At 40.9% G+C, this 14771-nt stretch overlaps 1 protein-coding gene across 4 annotated transcripts in view; it reads left to right on the top strand.

Moving 5' to 3' along the window:
- The window catches only part of plxna1b (plexin A1b), a 255750-nt gene that overhangs the window by 60838 nt on the left and 180141 nt on the right, over nucleotides 1-14771 (top strand). For all 4 annotated transcript variants that reach the window (XM_084730314.1, XM_084730297.1, XM_084730306.1 and 1 more), the window contains exon 3: nucleotides 7592-7774. In XM_084730314.1, the coding sequence (XP_084586440.1) occupies nucleotides 7592-7774 (183 nt within the window). The remainder of the gene's footprint in view (nucleotides 1-7591; nucleotides 7775-14771) is intronic.

Genomic DNA, 14771 nt, shown 5'->3' with positions numbered 1-14771 from the left:
ACTCACACACACACACACACACACACACACACACACACACAAGCTGCAGCATTTCTGTTTATTTTTCTCGACTCCAGCAATGTCTCCATGAGTTCAAGGCCCCCGCTGAGATTTCTGGGTAATTTATGAGCTGCCCTCTCTCAGAATCCCTCACTCCGCTTGCAGCCAGCCACATGAACACACACACTCATGCACATGTCAGGTAAAAAAGCACCTGCATCTGCCAACATGCTCTTGGTACTGTGTGTGTGTTTATCTGATATGAAAACAAGGTGGAAGGCTGCAGAGGAACGGCTCCTGTGGTTGTGGTTGATGCCAGATAATTTTCTTTTCCTACTGTCCAATACTCTGTACACACACACATACACCTAGCAGTAGTAATTTGTGAGAATCTTCCATGTCTTTATGTTATGTTTGAGGCTGTAGATGTGTATTTATTGGTGCTGTCAATCAATTAAAATATTTAATTGCATGACTGCCTGTAGTTAATTGCGATTAATCGCAAATTAATCATGTTTTTATTTGTACAAAATGTACCTTAAAGGGATAATTTTCAAGTGATTATAGTGTAATTCAAATGTAACTTTATTACGTAAAATACATTAACCAAAAACAATGGCAAATATTGTCCAGAAACCCTCACAGGCACTGCATTTGGCATAAAAAATGTGCGCAAATAATAACATGACAAACTCAAGTCCATCAGGCACAGATGAGCAGTTGTAGCTTCTATGGTTCACTGCAGGTTTCAGATTTAAAATTCCAACACCACAAAACCAGCGGTATTTTAGGAAAAGGTTGCTATTTATGTGGATTTATTTATTTATTTAGTATTATTATTGTTACTGATAGTTTATTTCTTTAATAAAATATTGTCCTCTGAGGAGAAAAATCCTCACCTTTATTCAGCTCAGTCTATATAATGACGATTTGCGATATTCATATTTTTTTAATTAAGGCAGCAGGATCATTTACATCAGTTTAACTCTGACAGTTTACATCAGTGAGGATGTTTTAGACCACAGCAGACAGCAAACTGCACACTAACACACTCAGAGGAGATGAAGAGGGAGAGACACAGTCTGGACTCTTCATCATGGCTTATAATAATGCAGTGCAGTGACAAACGTTCTGTGACGCATGTCTGTCAGTTTGGTCTTTATAGAGACCGATGTTTTTAGCTGTAGTATTTAAACTGTACAGTAACATCAGGATGCATCATCAGTAAAGTTTTTATATCGGCCAGCACTTCACACACACGCTCCCCTCCCTCCCTCCTCCCTGCAGCTCGTCTCTGCTCCCTCGCAGTTGTGATCAATCAGTATGAAGTAATTAAGTGTTTGAAAGTACACAAATTGGGCTTGGAATAAAAACTCACACACCACGGAGGTGTACGGTAACATTATGGTTTATGATCATAAAAAGTGTTTATATCAAGTCGACACATCTGTCCATATTCACACGCGCTCTCTCTCTCTCGCTCGCTCTCTCTCTCTCTCTCTCTCTCTCTCTCTCTTTGCTGTGGGTCAGCCTTATTTTTACTTTTATCTGGTCTCAGGTGGAGCTGCAGCTCGATCAGCACCTGCTCATCTCCCTTCTCCTGTACGTTGAGCCAGTTGCCGAAACAGACACGCCTGTTCACATTGTTGGGTGACAGGGAAGCCTATTCGTCAGGTCAATATAACAGAACTCAAGACAAGATTAAATCGAAGGCAACTGGACTTGCGTGTCAGACTAGTCTGATCTAGTCTCAGGCGAAACATCTTCAAAGATATAAAGAAGTCCAGTTGCTTTCGATTTAATCTTTTATTAAAGATTATAATGACCTGGACGAATGAGAACATTCATGGACGAATATAACAGAACATGCATTAATCGTGCGTCAAAAAATTTGTGGAGTTAAAAGGAATTTCTGTTAAGGTGTTATTAACACGTTAAATTTGACAGGCCTGGTTGTTATCTGTTGGCTTGAGGAGGAGACAGCTGACGACTAGTGAGGACAGAGGTGTCTTTTCCTCTGAAACCTGCTGTTATCATTAACATTAGCCACTTCTCTTCCTCTCTAGTTTGTCCTCCCCAGCTCTCCATGATACAGAAACACATTTTTTGTGTAGTTTTCTCTGTACAAACAGGTTTTTCACAGATAAACATACCACCTGTCAATGCACTGTGCTACTCAGTGTTGCTAAATGAGTGTTTCTGGGTTTGCCATACATGTTTTCCTTCCATCTAAATAGCCGTAATTCACGGTAGTGTATTCCATCAACAACACCATGTATGTTCCTGTACATAAGCCCATATTGTATTCTGCTGTTCCCTCACGTTTCACTGAATGGAGGTTACTATTGACAAATTCCACTTGAGGTCGGCCTAATGTGTGCCCAGACATATTTTCTTGACATAATATGTTAAAGAAATAGCAATCATGGAGGAATGATTATTCAACCATTTCCTTTGGCGAGCCAGTGCACATCTGTAATCAGTCAGTGTTATTGTGGGCTAAGTTGTGTGTACATGCATGTTTAGGGCCATATGAATGGCTATATTTCATGGGGTTGCAGTGTGAAGTAGGTGAAGCAGCTCCACCCAGGAGAAACCTCCACAGTTGTGGCTGTTTGCCAGCAACACATGTGATCTTTAGCTGTTTCTGGAGACCACTTGGGGTTTATATATCTATATATATGGTGTGTGTGTGTGTGTGTGTGTGTGTGTGTGTGTGTGTGTGTGTGTGTGTGCGTATGCGCGCGCGTGCGCGTGCGCAGTGTCTTGGACATATATTTCTCTGTGACCTTGAATATCAGCTGACAGCTCACATGTACCATACACACCCAGAAGTATAATGCTTCACTCTCAGCCTGTATATTGACCCTTTCAAAACTCCCATTAAAGATCACAGCTTAAGGAGATTTATGTGTTCTCACTGTGGGTATATTGCAGAGCTTAAACGATTTGTTGACTGATCAATTTGTCGATCAGCAGAATATTAATAGCCAACTATTTTAAAAATTAATCTTTTTTTTGCTTAAGCAAAACGTGCAAAGCATTGACTGGTGATCCCTTCTCATAAGTGAAAAGATTTAGGTCAAGACAAGACAAGATAAGATGTCACCACGGGCTGTGGAAACTTGAAATGAAGGTGTTCTGTCCACTGACACACCAGAGGGCTTTTAATTTGCTACTCTAATGTCAAACTATAGCTGGCTAGCTACCTCGCTAACATACAGTCAGGGACAGGGTTATATTAGTTAGCCTATATTGAAAGAGGAAATTGATGAGAAAATTTTTTAATTTTCCAATAATGTATTTCTAAAATCAGTTAGCAGCTTAGCTCCACACCACTGTCTGCTAAGCTGTGATGCAAACTCTGCTACATGTGCTGGAACACATCCGCAAATATGTTGCTGATAGATACTTCTTGTCTCTTTATCAAGCACTATAACATAATGACAAAAGTCTTCTTAATGACAAGTGATGGAAACTGACTTAACCTCTCTTGTAGTGGCTATGTTTTTTTGTTTTTTTTTCCATTTTCTGCTATTTTATAGCTAAAGCAGTAGATCAATAGATTAACTGGTAATGAAAATAGTCATTACTTGCAAAGTCCAAAAAGGAAAAAAACATTATCTCCTGTTTTCAGATATGACTCACACACTAAACTTCCAAGCCCCCGTTGAACTGCAAATCCACAAATTCATACAACGCCACATGCATCCTGTGAAAATCAAAACAAGAAACCTCCTCTTCTGCATTTGTGAGGCCCTGCAGCCAAAGTCAGCGGAAGGTTGTTGGCTTAACCCTTTCATCCCCAACAGGGTTCTGCGTCTTTGAAAACACTGCAGAACGTTAAATACGGTCTCCAGCCAATAACCCTGCAGAGACCACAGTGAGGGGAATATTATTTCCACACTGAATATCAGCTCCAACTCACGTGGGAATCTTTTAGTGCCTTAAATTGCAGAGGAAACCACAGCAGAATGTAGCCTCCATTTAAATGCTTTCCAACCTCAAGGGAGACGCCTTTTATTCTGTGCTGATCTGTGCTGTTTAAACCTCTCAGACCTGCAGGAATGCTGTAGCACCTTTACCCTTGAGTGCCCCACAGAGACCTATATAGGCTACTGTGTATGTGCTAGTGTGTGTAGTGGTGTGTGTTAACCCTTATGGACTCCGGGGGCTACTGTATACAGTATTTTCGACAGTTAGTCTCCTCCATAGAAGATGGATTAACCCTTTTAATTTGTTTCCCTTTGGCTCTGACGGCCAAACAGCTCTTGTGTGTGTATTTGTGTGTGTTAGTGTGTGTTGGGGGCTGACTGTAGTCCAGATTGATGGATTTCTCTCCCATGACTATAATGTTTAAAATGGCTGCCTCTAGTTGTATGTCATATGAAGACTATGGGAATTGTTCTGTTGCTTGTAGCCAAAAGTGTGTACACAGAGAATAAACTAGATGCCTCGGTTGAATGGCGGCCTTTGTGTAAATGTGCACTGTAAAAAAAAGTTTTGAAATAAACAGTCGAAAAAGGGCTTGCTTACCAGTAATATCTTGTATTATGTTGATTTTTGAGGCCTTTGTGGACAAAAATAATACTGTTTCCACCATAATAACCACAAAATATTCATTTTATTTGGCTAACATACTACTTATTGTAACTTTGGCTGGGAAAATGTAAACGCAAGCTCGATTCATCCGATATCAAGGAGGATCTGACATGACATTCACTAATATAGGTCACATAGAGGTATCGGTAATAAATTGAGAATTTTTCATAACCAGTTAAAATTGAAGTAGCTTTAATTTACTTTTCATGTTAGAAAAACTTGAAAGCAAATGATGGTTATTAATTTAATATTTTCAATTCCATCCATTTACTTTTCAAAGACCCATATAATGACAAATCAGGTTCACAGCTCACTGTGAACAATAGATGAAATATAGAAATTTTAAATATTCAAGATTATTTAAAGACGAAAAGAAAATTTTTCCAACAAAAGATTATAGGTCAGCAAAACTTTAATGAAGTCAGTTGCTTTGAAATGGTGAGTATTCTGGTTTTTTTTTACTGCGTGTGCACGTGTGTATTTAGGTGTCTGCACAAGTTTACAATTCCTCACGTGCGTTTGCTGGTGTGTGTTGTCTGTCAGTCGCCTTTGTTCCCAGAAAAGAAATTGCCCCGCAGCCATTAGTGGTCACAAAAGAAAGTTGTTTCAGTTAATGGCTGTGTGTGTTCCCGTCTCCCACTTTCTTAAAAATGCACACAAATACACACAAATGCAGGTGCTTCAATTAATATGTCTTCTCCTCTTTTTTTTTTGGTTTATATCGTGTGATATTGCCTTGCAGAGGAAGAAATGGAGAGCAAGCTCTTTCCCTTTCCCTAGTTTACTGCCCTGCACACACACACATATACACACACTCACACCACGACACACTGAATGCAGGTCCAGGGGGGTGTGTAAGGGACAGAAGAAAGAGTAGTGACTGAGTAAGTGACGGAGTCTGAGGAGGGATGGATGAAGGAGGAGATGCAGAGCGACTGGGTGAGAAGGGACGGATGAATGGAGGTAGAAGAGGATGGGAGGGAGGGGGTATTGATGTCTGCTCAGTTACTGTAGCAGCTGGAAGGAGACGAAGAAAGTAGAGTGAGAAAGTAGAAAAAGGCAGAATAACGGGTTATTGACATCTGCTGGGCTGCGGGCAATTTAGGTGGATCGGGAGTGTGAGGGAGGGAGGGAGGGAGGTGTTATCTTTTCTCCTGTGTGGATCAATCAGATGATGTAGTGATAAGACTGTGGATAACACCGCCATTTACACACTCCAAGTGTGTGTGTGTGTGTGTACTTGCTCACACTTGCATCGGTTGGCTCTGGTTGACACGCCGATGCCCATTCAGTACCACACTTTAACAGTCAGTCTGCAACCTCGTGTCTGACACACACACACGGCTGTATCTCACACTCACACACATTTGTTGCCTGTCTAAAACAGTACTGCCAAAGCAGGTCGAGTCAGTTTTATTTACATAGTGCAAATCAGACATGAAACAAGTTATGTCAGGTCACTTTTCATATACAGCAGTTCTAGACTGTACTCTTTATAATATTATTTACAGAGACCCAACAGTGGCGAGAGAAAACGTCCTAACAACGTTGTAACATTCACAAACCTCAAGCAAAAGCAAGGCCAGGGTGGGCAGCCAAATCACCATCCAAGTCCTTTTTTATTATCATTTTTATTATCATGTCATTGACTAGTAACTGTCACCTTCATTATCTGTTAGTGGGTAGGTACGTAGCTCTATTTATTGCCGTGAAGAAATTTCAGTCTCACATCAATGTGCATAGTAAAGTATAAACTAAAGTGTAAAAAGTTTAAAAGTAAAAAAGTGTAAAACAGTGTACAGTATACATCAATAAAATAGGTGGCGCTAAAATATGAAAAAGCAGTACGAATAACGGTGAAAACATGTATAGGTATGAAATTTATAAAAAGAAAAAACAAAAAACACATGTATAGTTAGAATTAAGAAATGTATAAAAAATAGTGTAAACACAAATTATGTTGACGATTAAATTCAATTAATTGAAAAAATTCCCAGAACCTTTAACTTGCTTGTTTTGTCTGATTAACTGTCAAAACCCCCTAAATATTAAATTCACAATGATATAAAACAGCAAAATTGTAAATCCTTCCTTGTGAGAGGCTTGAAAAACTTAATACTTGGCGTGTGTGACTCAAACAATCCTTGAATATTTTGCAATTAGTTATACATTTCCTGACTTTGGTTGATTTGATTAATCAGGGATTCATTAATCAGCATTAATCATACTGATTTACTCTTAAAAATATGTGCAAAGACACAAATTGTGTTAGTTTAACAAACTATTCATTGTCTGCGGAGCTTTAAGCCGACATCATAGGCAACTTATTATACTCTGTCTCTGTTGGAGTGTGTGTGGCGACTGGTTAAGGCATCACATGGGTCAGCGAGTTGCCCGGGGCGATGGGCCCCTCGTGACACGGGAATGCTCAAGATATTGTCACATGGTCACCAGCATTACCGCCGTGTCACCGCCGTGACGGAACACTTTACAACATGCTGAAGGCTTTTGCACAGTGGGATCCAGTTAGGGAGAATAGAGGGTGCGTTCATGAAAGGCTCATGTTTGAATAGGCCACTTTAACAGTTTGGATAATCAAGTAAAAGTGTTGGAGCTAGATGACGCACCTAAAGGCTTGTTTGTGCTCCCACTGTGATATTGAAACAAGTCACAAGTCAACTTTTAGACGGCTCCGCTACGTTTTTAGGGACTTCCTTGGAAATCACAAAAGCGCTTGATGTGTTGAGCCTGATCTGGCTTCTATACCTTTGCTATGTTTCAGACCCCCTGCTCTCTCCTAGTCTGCCTTCTCTCAATACTGTCTGCACTGTTTAACAAAAAGTCACACGGTTTTAATTGTACTGTGTGAAGCTGTGGATATACTTAATCGGGAGTAAACCGCAATAAACAGACCAAACCTCATGTCAGACTCAAAGTGATGCAGAGTATTATCGCTCGTCTAATTGCTGTCTTTTCCTCCTTCCTCCAGCCACTGCAGATAGACGATAACTTTTGCGGCCAGGACTTCAACCAGCCTCTGGGTGGAACCAGCACCATCGAGGGGATCCCCCTCTTCATCGACAAGGATGATGGCATGACCTCAGTGGCGGCGTATGACTACCGTGGCAACACCGTGGCTTTTGTTGGCACACGGAATGGCAAACTGAAGAAGGTAGGATTTTTATTTTACATTTTAGCTGTAATGGTTTTTCTTTTTTCATACAAATTGGACGAAACATCAGTTGTTTTTTTGTTTTGGTGCTTGTCATTTCAAGGACATTCAGAGAAATGGATGTTACAGGTTTAGTGTCATATTTCTTTGTTTCCAGTGGCAAGTAGCTTTTTAGCCAGTGGTGGTAGTTGTTCAATTTGCAGCTTAATCCTTGTGCACTTTGCAGACTTTTTTTTTAAACGGGGGAAATGCTGTCAAGTCCATTTTCTCTTGCTTATAGTGGCCATTTCCAACAGGGCATTTGAGAGCCTCTTTAAAACCTGTTCGTTTAACAAGCAATTTAAAGCGAGACTGTGGCCACTCCCTCATCGATTGTGATGGTAGTCACGTCAGGCATAAAATGTTACTGCTGTGTCCCAATGCCGCGTAGCGCCTCGCCTCTAATTTAAGAGCTTGCCTCAATCAATCCAACAGCTATGACTGGCGAATGGCTTTTCTGTTCTGGTCAGCTGTGTAGTGAGGATTAATTCAGGATGGTAGATAAGAGCATGGGACAGAGGGATAGAGAGGTGATGGATGGATGGAGTTTTTAACTTTCTCTGTTCTGTTAGAGTCTGACTTTCAGTTCAACTTTGCTTGATATAACTTTTCAGAGAGCGGTTAAGGAGTGGATTTCTGAATTATTTTTGCTGTTTTGCGGCGCATTTGTGTGAACAACAGATACAAACTTGAGCCACACTGACGCAGCTGTTGCTCTTGGATGAATGTACATTAATACAACCCCGATTCCAAAAAAAGCTGCGACACCGTGTAACAAAGTGGAAAAGTGGGCTGTGGTCTGGCAAGTCCACATTTCAGATTATTTTTTGGAAATCATGGACATTGTGACCTCCAGGTTAAAGTGGAAAAGGACTATTATCAAATTGTTACCAGCACAAAAGCCAGCATCTGTGATGGTATGTGTGGTGCCCACAGCATCATGGGTAACTGTCACATCTATGAAGTGAAGACATGATGTAACACTGTGGTAAACATGCTCCTGTTTGAACATTTTTTTGTCTTTGTAATTAAATTAAATCTAGTTTGAAAAGGATCTATAGTTTGTTGCATTGTTTTTTATTAACGTTTACCACAGTGTCCCATCTTTTTTGGAACTGGGGTTGTAAAACAGAGTGACAATTAGGTTGAATATATTCTTTGTTGACAAGGCTTGACCTGTACATAACTGTCTCTGTGATTGATGTGAGATGTACACTTATACAACATGGCATGATTATGATTTTATCTGTGTTAATATGCTTGTGTGCAGCCTGTGTGTTCGTTACTATGTGTCATGTCTTGGTGTGTGTGTATGTGTGTGTGTATGCAGTCTACGGAGGACTGAGCTCTCAGGGTAAATGGTAGCTCATTAGAATTCACCCCGTTTTCCTCCGCACTGCTCAAGACCTGTCATCCATTCAATATTATGAATGTATAATCAGCCTGTGTATTTGTGTGCCTTTAATGCGTGTTTGTGTATGCACGCAGGGTTTGTGTGTTTGTCACTCACAGTATGCATAATAATGTGTGCGGTTGTGATGGCATGGATTTGTGTGTGTGTGTGTGTGTGTGTTTATGAGGGAGCGAGAGACAACAAACAATACAATGTTGACTAAGATTCAGCACTGTGCATTTGTCAAAGTGACATCCATTCACTTAGCTTGGCACTGGTCCATTTATTTATTTAGCTATCGTCACATGTCTTTTCTTCTGTGCTGGTATGCACTCTGGTTGAGATAGGAGTGTGTGTGTGTGTGTGTGTGTGTGTGTAACATCACCTGGGAAAGCATTGCTACAGCGCGTTGTTGAGGTATGGTGTTTTTATGTGTGTGTGTGTGTGTGTGTGTGTGTGTGTGTGTGTGTGTGTGTGTGTATATATGTGTAACAACAGAGCCAAAGAGCCTGCAGTTCTTTTGGCTGCCTTCTGTTTCAGACAGAAAATCCCCCAAAACAACAAGAAATCTGGTCTTGGAAAATATTCAATTTGCATAGAAGGAACAATATCTAAAAGCTGACATTCGAGCACGCACACATTCACACAGCAGACTCACAGCAGTGCCAGTTTGAGTCCTGCTATGAAGAAACATCCAATGAAAAATGTGACAGTAAGGAAAAAAAAACAGCAAAGTAATAAAGAGACAGATGAATAAGAACTGGAAAAAGAGCAACTGAATTAGTAGTGTGCGATAACAGATTCTTCTCCGCTCTGCGTTTTTGTGGGTCAGTGTGCCTATAAATGATTTTATTTGAATACTCATTAACTTATCAGTAAAATAAGATGTTTGAGTCATCAGGATCTGTTTGTACTGGAGATGAGTACTGAAACCCGGTGCCAGTGTGGTTCCTGTATGTCTGGTGACTACTTGACCAACTCACAATGCAGATTACGGTTCCTTATTTCAGTGCCACCTGAGCAGTCTGTTGACATCACCTCACATGCCATAACTAGTTAACATTAAGGCAGCATTCTCTCAGCGTGATTCTGGCATCAGGTAACATTAGCCTACAGTTAACTAGTAACTACCTAACATAGATAAAATGCTGTGTTAATTGCATGTAAAGGGTGGAAGCATCTGGCAATGCACTGGATACACTTGAAATAAGAGGGATGCATCACACTCAACTGCTTGTGTGACCTCATGAAAAGCACATCAGCTGGCAGCGTGGGTGTCCTTGGCCCCTGCAGTTTGCTAATGCTAGCAGAGGGAAACAGCAACAACACTTTGTTACAGTTTAGAAAATGAGGATCATCTGATAAAAAATTAAACATGTTCTTAAAGTCTTTGTAAGAACTGTGATGGCATTATTAAGTACTCACATTGGTACTTGGTGTTGGCAACTACCCGAATGTAAGTACTTGTAAAAAGTGGTATTGATGCATCCCTAACTGCCACTGTTATTTAGTGTTAAATTACTGTTTCGTTCTGTATCATTTTAGCACTGGTATTCAAAACACCCAAACTAGTTTCTACATTTAGTTTTTGACAGTTTGGTGTTAGTGCATGCAGACCATGATGCCATCATGGAGCGTGTTCCTATTCTTACACTTAACACTGTAGAGCACTAGTGTTGAATACGGTTTATATTAGCCATGCCTGAGGATGTGGAAAGGAGAGAGGGGTAGAAACCATGAGAATACTGGGAGGATGGATGATTGCACTATAAAGGGGGCAGTTTTCTTGTGTGTTTTTCCGCCATAGTTTGGGAGCGGGGGCAAGGATTGACAGATTTTCAAAAAGGTGTGTTTGCAGGTACAGTACTTCCAAGGCTATGTCGATAAAAATAAACAACCAGTGTGTTCCAAATGGATCTTGACCAGAGTCCTGGAATACATTTCTGTTTAAAGTAACAGTATCTTACCCGAAGCATTTCTTCATTCAGCATTTGGCTGAACTTGAAGGGCTTTGATATCTTGTGTTATCCCCATTCGGAGTCTATTTTTAACCACCTCTATTGCTCAAGGTTGTCCAGAGCAAGAAGGCAGTGGCACAAACAACATGTTTAATGCACTAATGAAGTCCCTCTGTGCTCCGTTGGCCACACACACTCACACTCACACACACAGGGGAAGCATTTACTAATGAGTCCTGGTTTGATGGGACAGAGATAGGAGAGAATACAGGGAGAGGAAGGGAGATAGATGGAAAGATGGAGCAGATAAAGAGGAGAGCGTTGGGAGGTAGAGGAGAGAAGGAAGTGATGAAGAGAGGTGATGTCCACTGGTGTGATTAACTCATTCCAGCGGTCATCTGGATACCGCTGTGGTCAAGGACACAGCGGCAGACTGGCTAGCCATCCGCCGCACTTAATATTTAGGATTAAAAGCCTCCATTCCCTTTGACTGTTTCATTATCTCTGTCTGCTCGGGTCGGCCTGTCATTGGTCACTGTGTGTCTCTGGTCATCTGTCAGGATGCCAACTTTACACGTACTGTACTATATCTCATTGTCATTCTTTTCTTTTTATGTCTTCCTGTCTAAAGCTTGAGATTTCTGCCTGTTTAAAGGAAGTTTTTCCTTGCCACAGTTGGCTCAGTGCTTGCTCATGGAGGGAACCATTGTTTTTTTTTAAAAGTATGAACTAGACCTGCTCTATACGAAAAGTGCCTTAAATAAATAAATAAATAAATAAATAGAGCTGAACTGACTTAAGGAAACCTGTCTGTAGTAAAGCAGTCAGCAGATGGACATTGAAGTGATACTCTAATGATATCGGGCAATGTTCTCAACCACTTCTGCACTTTAAGGCACTGTTGAGCATCGACAATGAAAGGGCATTCACTGTGACTTACACACACTTGCACACATATACAGACGCTCCATAGGTGGTCCGAGGACAACAGACAAAAGACAGGATCTCAGTCGATAATCCAATACCAATTGCAAGTGCTGGTTTTAGATACCGCACACACATTTACACACAAACACGCTTTGGGATTCCTCAGCTGCGCCCTCCACTGGGGGCTGACTCAAGCCATCTGCTGTTTGTACGCGGCCAGTGTGCCAGGTGGTAGGAGCCCCCACAGCGCCCGGTGTGTGCCCATTGTGGCTGTGCCAGCCTCAGGTGGAGAGGTGCTGCCCAATGCCCATTCATCTGATCCGGGCATCAATGAAGCAAACCCTCTGAAAACAGCAGGAACAGGTCATGGTATAAGACTAGTTTTAATGGCTAGTGTAGCAAAAAAACTGGAACATATTGGAAAAGTAAGACCATTGTTTTAAAGTTCATCAGTTGTGGAATAAAAGACCTTCAAAATGTGACTCTTTAAGCAGAGTGCCTGCTGGTTAGTGTGAATGTCTCATGACCAAAAGCTAACATGATTGACCTCTGCACCAGCCAAAGTGTTTCCTTAAACTGATTAGCATCGGTTCTGTCGAGGTGTCCTTGAGTAAGAACATGAACCCCTATCAGTTCTGTCATCGTAAAGGATGAGAGGATGACGGCATCAGCCAAGCAGCTACAATCTAAACATCAAGTGCCAAATGGGATTTGACATGTAATAGCTGCTACACATGGTAACACAGTTTTTATGAACAATGGCTCTAGACATCAGATCCTAAGTTTGGTCACTGGTTTTAATTAATCAAAAACTGTGGAAAATAAATACTCACGTCGGTCTCTATAAACACTGTGCTCAGTGAAGACTGAAGACAATCTCACAGCTTTAATTGCTAAAACTGGGTGGAAACATTTTGATAGTTTAAAAAAAACCTCCATGGCTGAGCGAATCCAAGTGTTGTAGGTTTGTTAGTGGCAATTCTTGCCACTTTTCAAGTAGCTAGGGGAAATCCACTCATGACTGGCAGGTGACAGTATCTCCAGTTGTCTGTTATTGAAGGTCGATAGAGACTTCAGAGAAAAAATAGGCAAGAGAAAGTAATTACTATAGCAGAATGGTGTAGCGTATATTTGTTTGAGCTTCACCCAAACTGAAATAAACGCATGAATCTATAGATTTTCTTAATTTCATTAATTTGCTGACAAAAACGAATGAAATGTCCAACAATATCTATTCTCCATAAAGTATAACTAGTATAACAAGTATAATTAGATACTTTGTGATAAATTTGTGATCCATTTTCTGTGAAACACACAGAATATGATGAGTTCACACTAACTATATACTAGCTTTGCTCACACCTGCTTTCTGACAAGATGTATTACAAATGTGGTCTACAAAGCAAATGGTCAGTCACTCTTAATCTTACATTTTTTGGTGTTTCAGGTGAAATAAGCATCAGTATACATCATTTTAGAAAAACAGCGCTTGTTTCTTAATGTTTTCTTGTATTTTCAACGCCACGTTTTACATCTGCACTGTTTTTATAGTAACCACACTGATGACGTGGCGTTGCAAGGGTTAATAACAAGTGACAGTTTGTCGTTTGTATGTGTATATTGCTGTGTGGAGTCGCTGATGTATTCCATTGAGACTGCCGGTGTCACCATCAAGAGACCATGTCACGGACTAATTGACTGATGATTGTTATTCTACTGGTGCATAATGCTGCCCTGTCAAACTCCCCTGTGTGTGTGTGTGAGTGTGTGTGTGTGTGAGTGTGTGTAGGCACGTGTGTTTGTGGTTTGCATTTAAATATCCGTGTCCACCTCCCAGCCTTTACAGAGAGGACCTCCACCCAAAAAGGGAATAAATAAACACACTGTGGAAACACACCAGTAACATTTGACCAGTAGATGCGGTCTGGAAGAAGTGATGATGGAAGAAATGTGTGTTTTGCTTTCTCTCATTCTCTGTAGGTATGTTATCTTTCTGTTCGATACTGAAAATCTTTACCAGAAAATATGTCATAGTGACCTGTGTGTGTGTGTTTGTGTGGTTTGTGTCATCATTTGGCTCAGACAGCCAAGCCACGAGTTGTTTGGCCTGGGCAGCGGCACAGAGGCTGGCTTTGTATAGGCTTTTGGTAGCCCTCGGTCATTAGTTCACACAACTGCATGCGGTCACACACACACACACACACACACACACACACACACACATCAACACTAACTCAGAACGGATGAGAAAGAGACAGAGGAAATGGAGATGGGGAGACTGATGAAAGGGATCAGATACGGTAGAGGGAACAGAAGTTAAGACCGAGCGCTCAAGACAAAAACAGATAATTTACGCTTTGCATTTAACACTGAGTTTTTCCACTTAATTTAGCTCTTTCCCAGAGCGCCATCAGTCATCCAATCTTATCAGGATGTTCCCAAATTAACAGCAAAATGTGTCATTTTCTGCAGTGGTTACTTCTCTCTCCTGACAGCACAGCTTTTAAATGCCGTTTTCCAATTACATACAGCCCAGTAAAGCCATAATGTGAGTGTGACAAACCGAGCATATACAGTATATCTTTCTCGCCACACGAACCCTCTCATAACATGCAACCTAGCATGAAATCAGCTCAATCAAATGAGAGCCCATACATCAAGGATGTATGATTTCTCGCCA

This window comes from Lutjanus erythropterus, chromosome 2, assembly GCF_056507025.1.
Source record: "Lutjanus erythropterus isolate fLutEry1 chromosome 2, fLutEry1.hap2, whole genome shotgun sequence".
In the NCBI taxonomy this organism is placed as follows: domain Eukaryota; kingdom Metazoa; phylum Chordata; class Actinopteri; order Lutjaniformes; family Lutjanidae; genus Lutjanus; species Lutjanus erythropterus.
The sequence above is the reverse complement of the archived record's forward strand: the minus strand, read 5'-3'. Positions and strand labels throughout refer to the sequence as shown.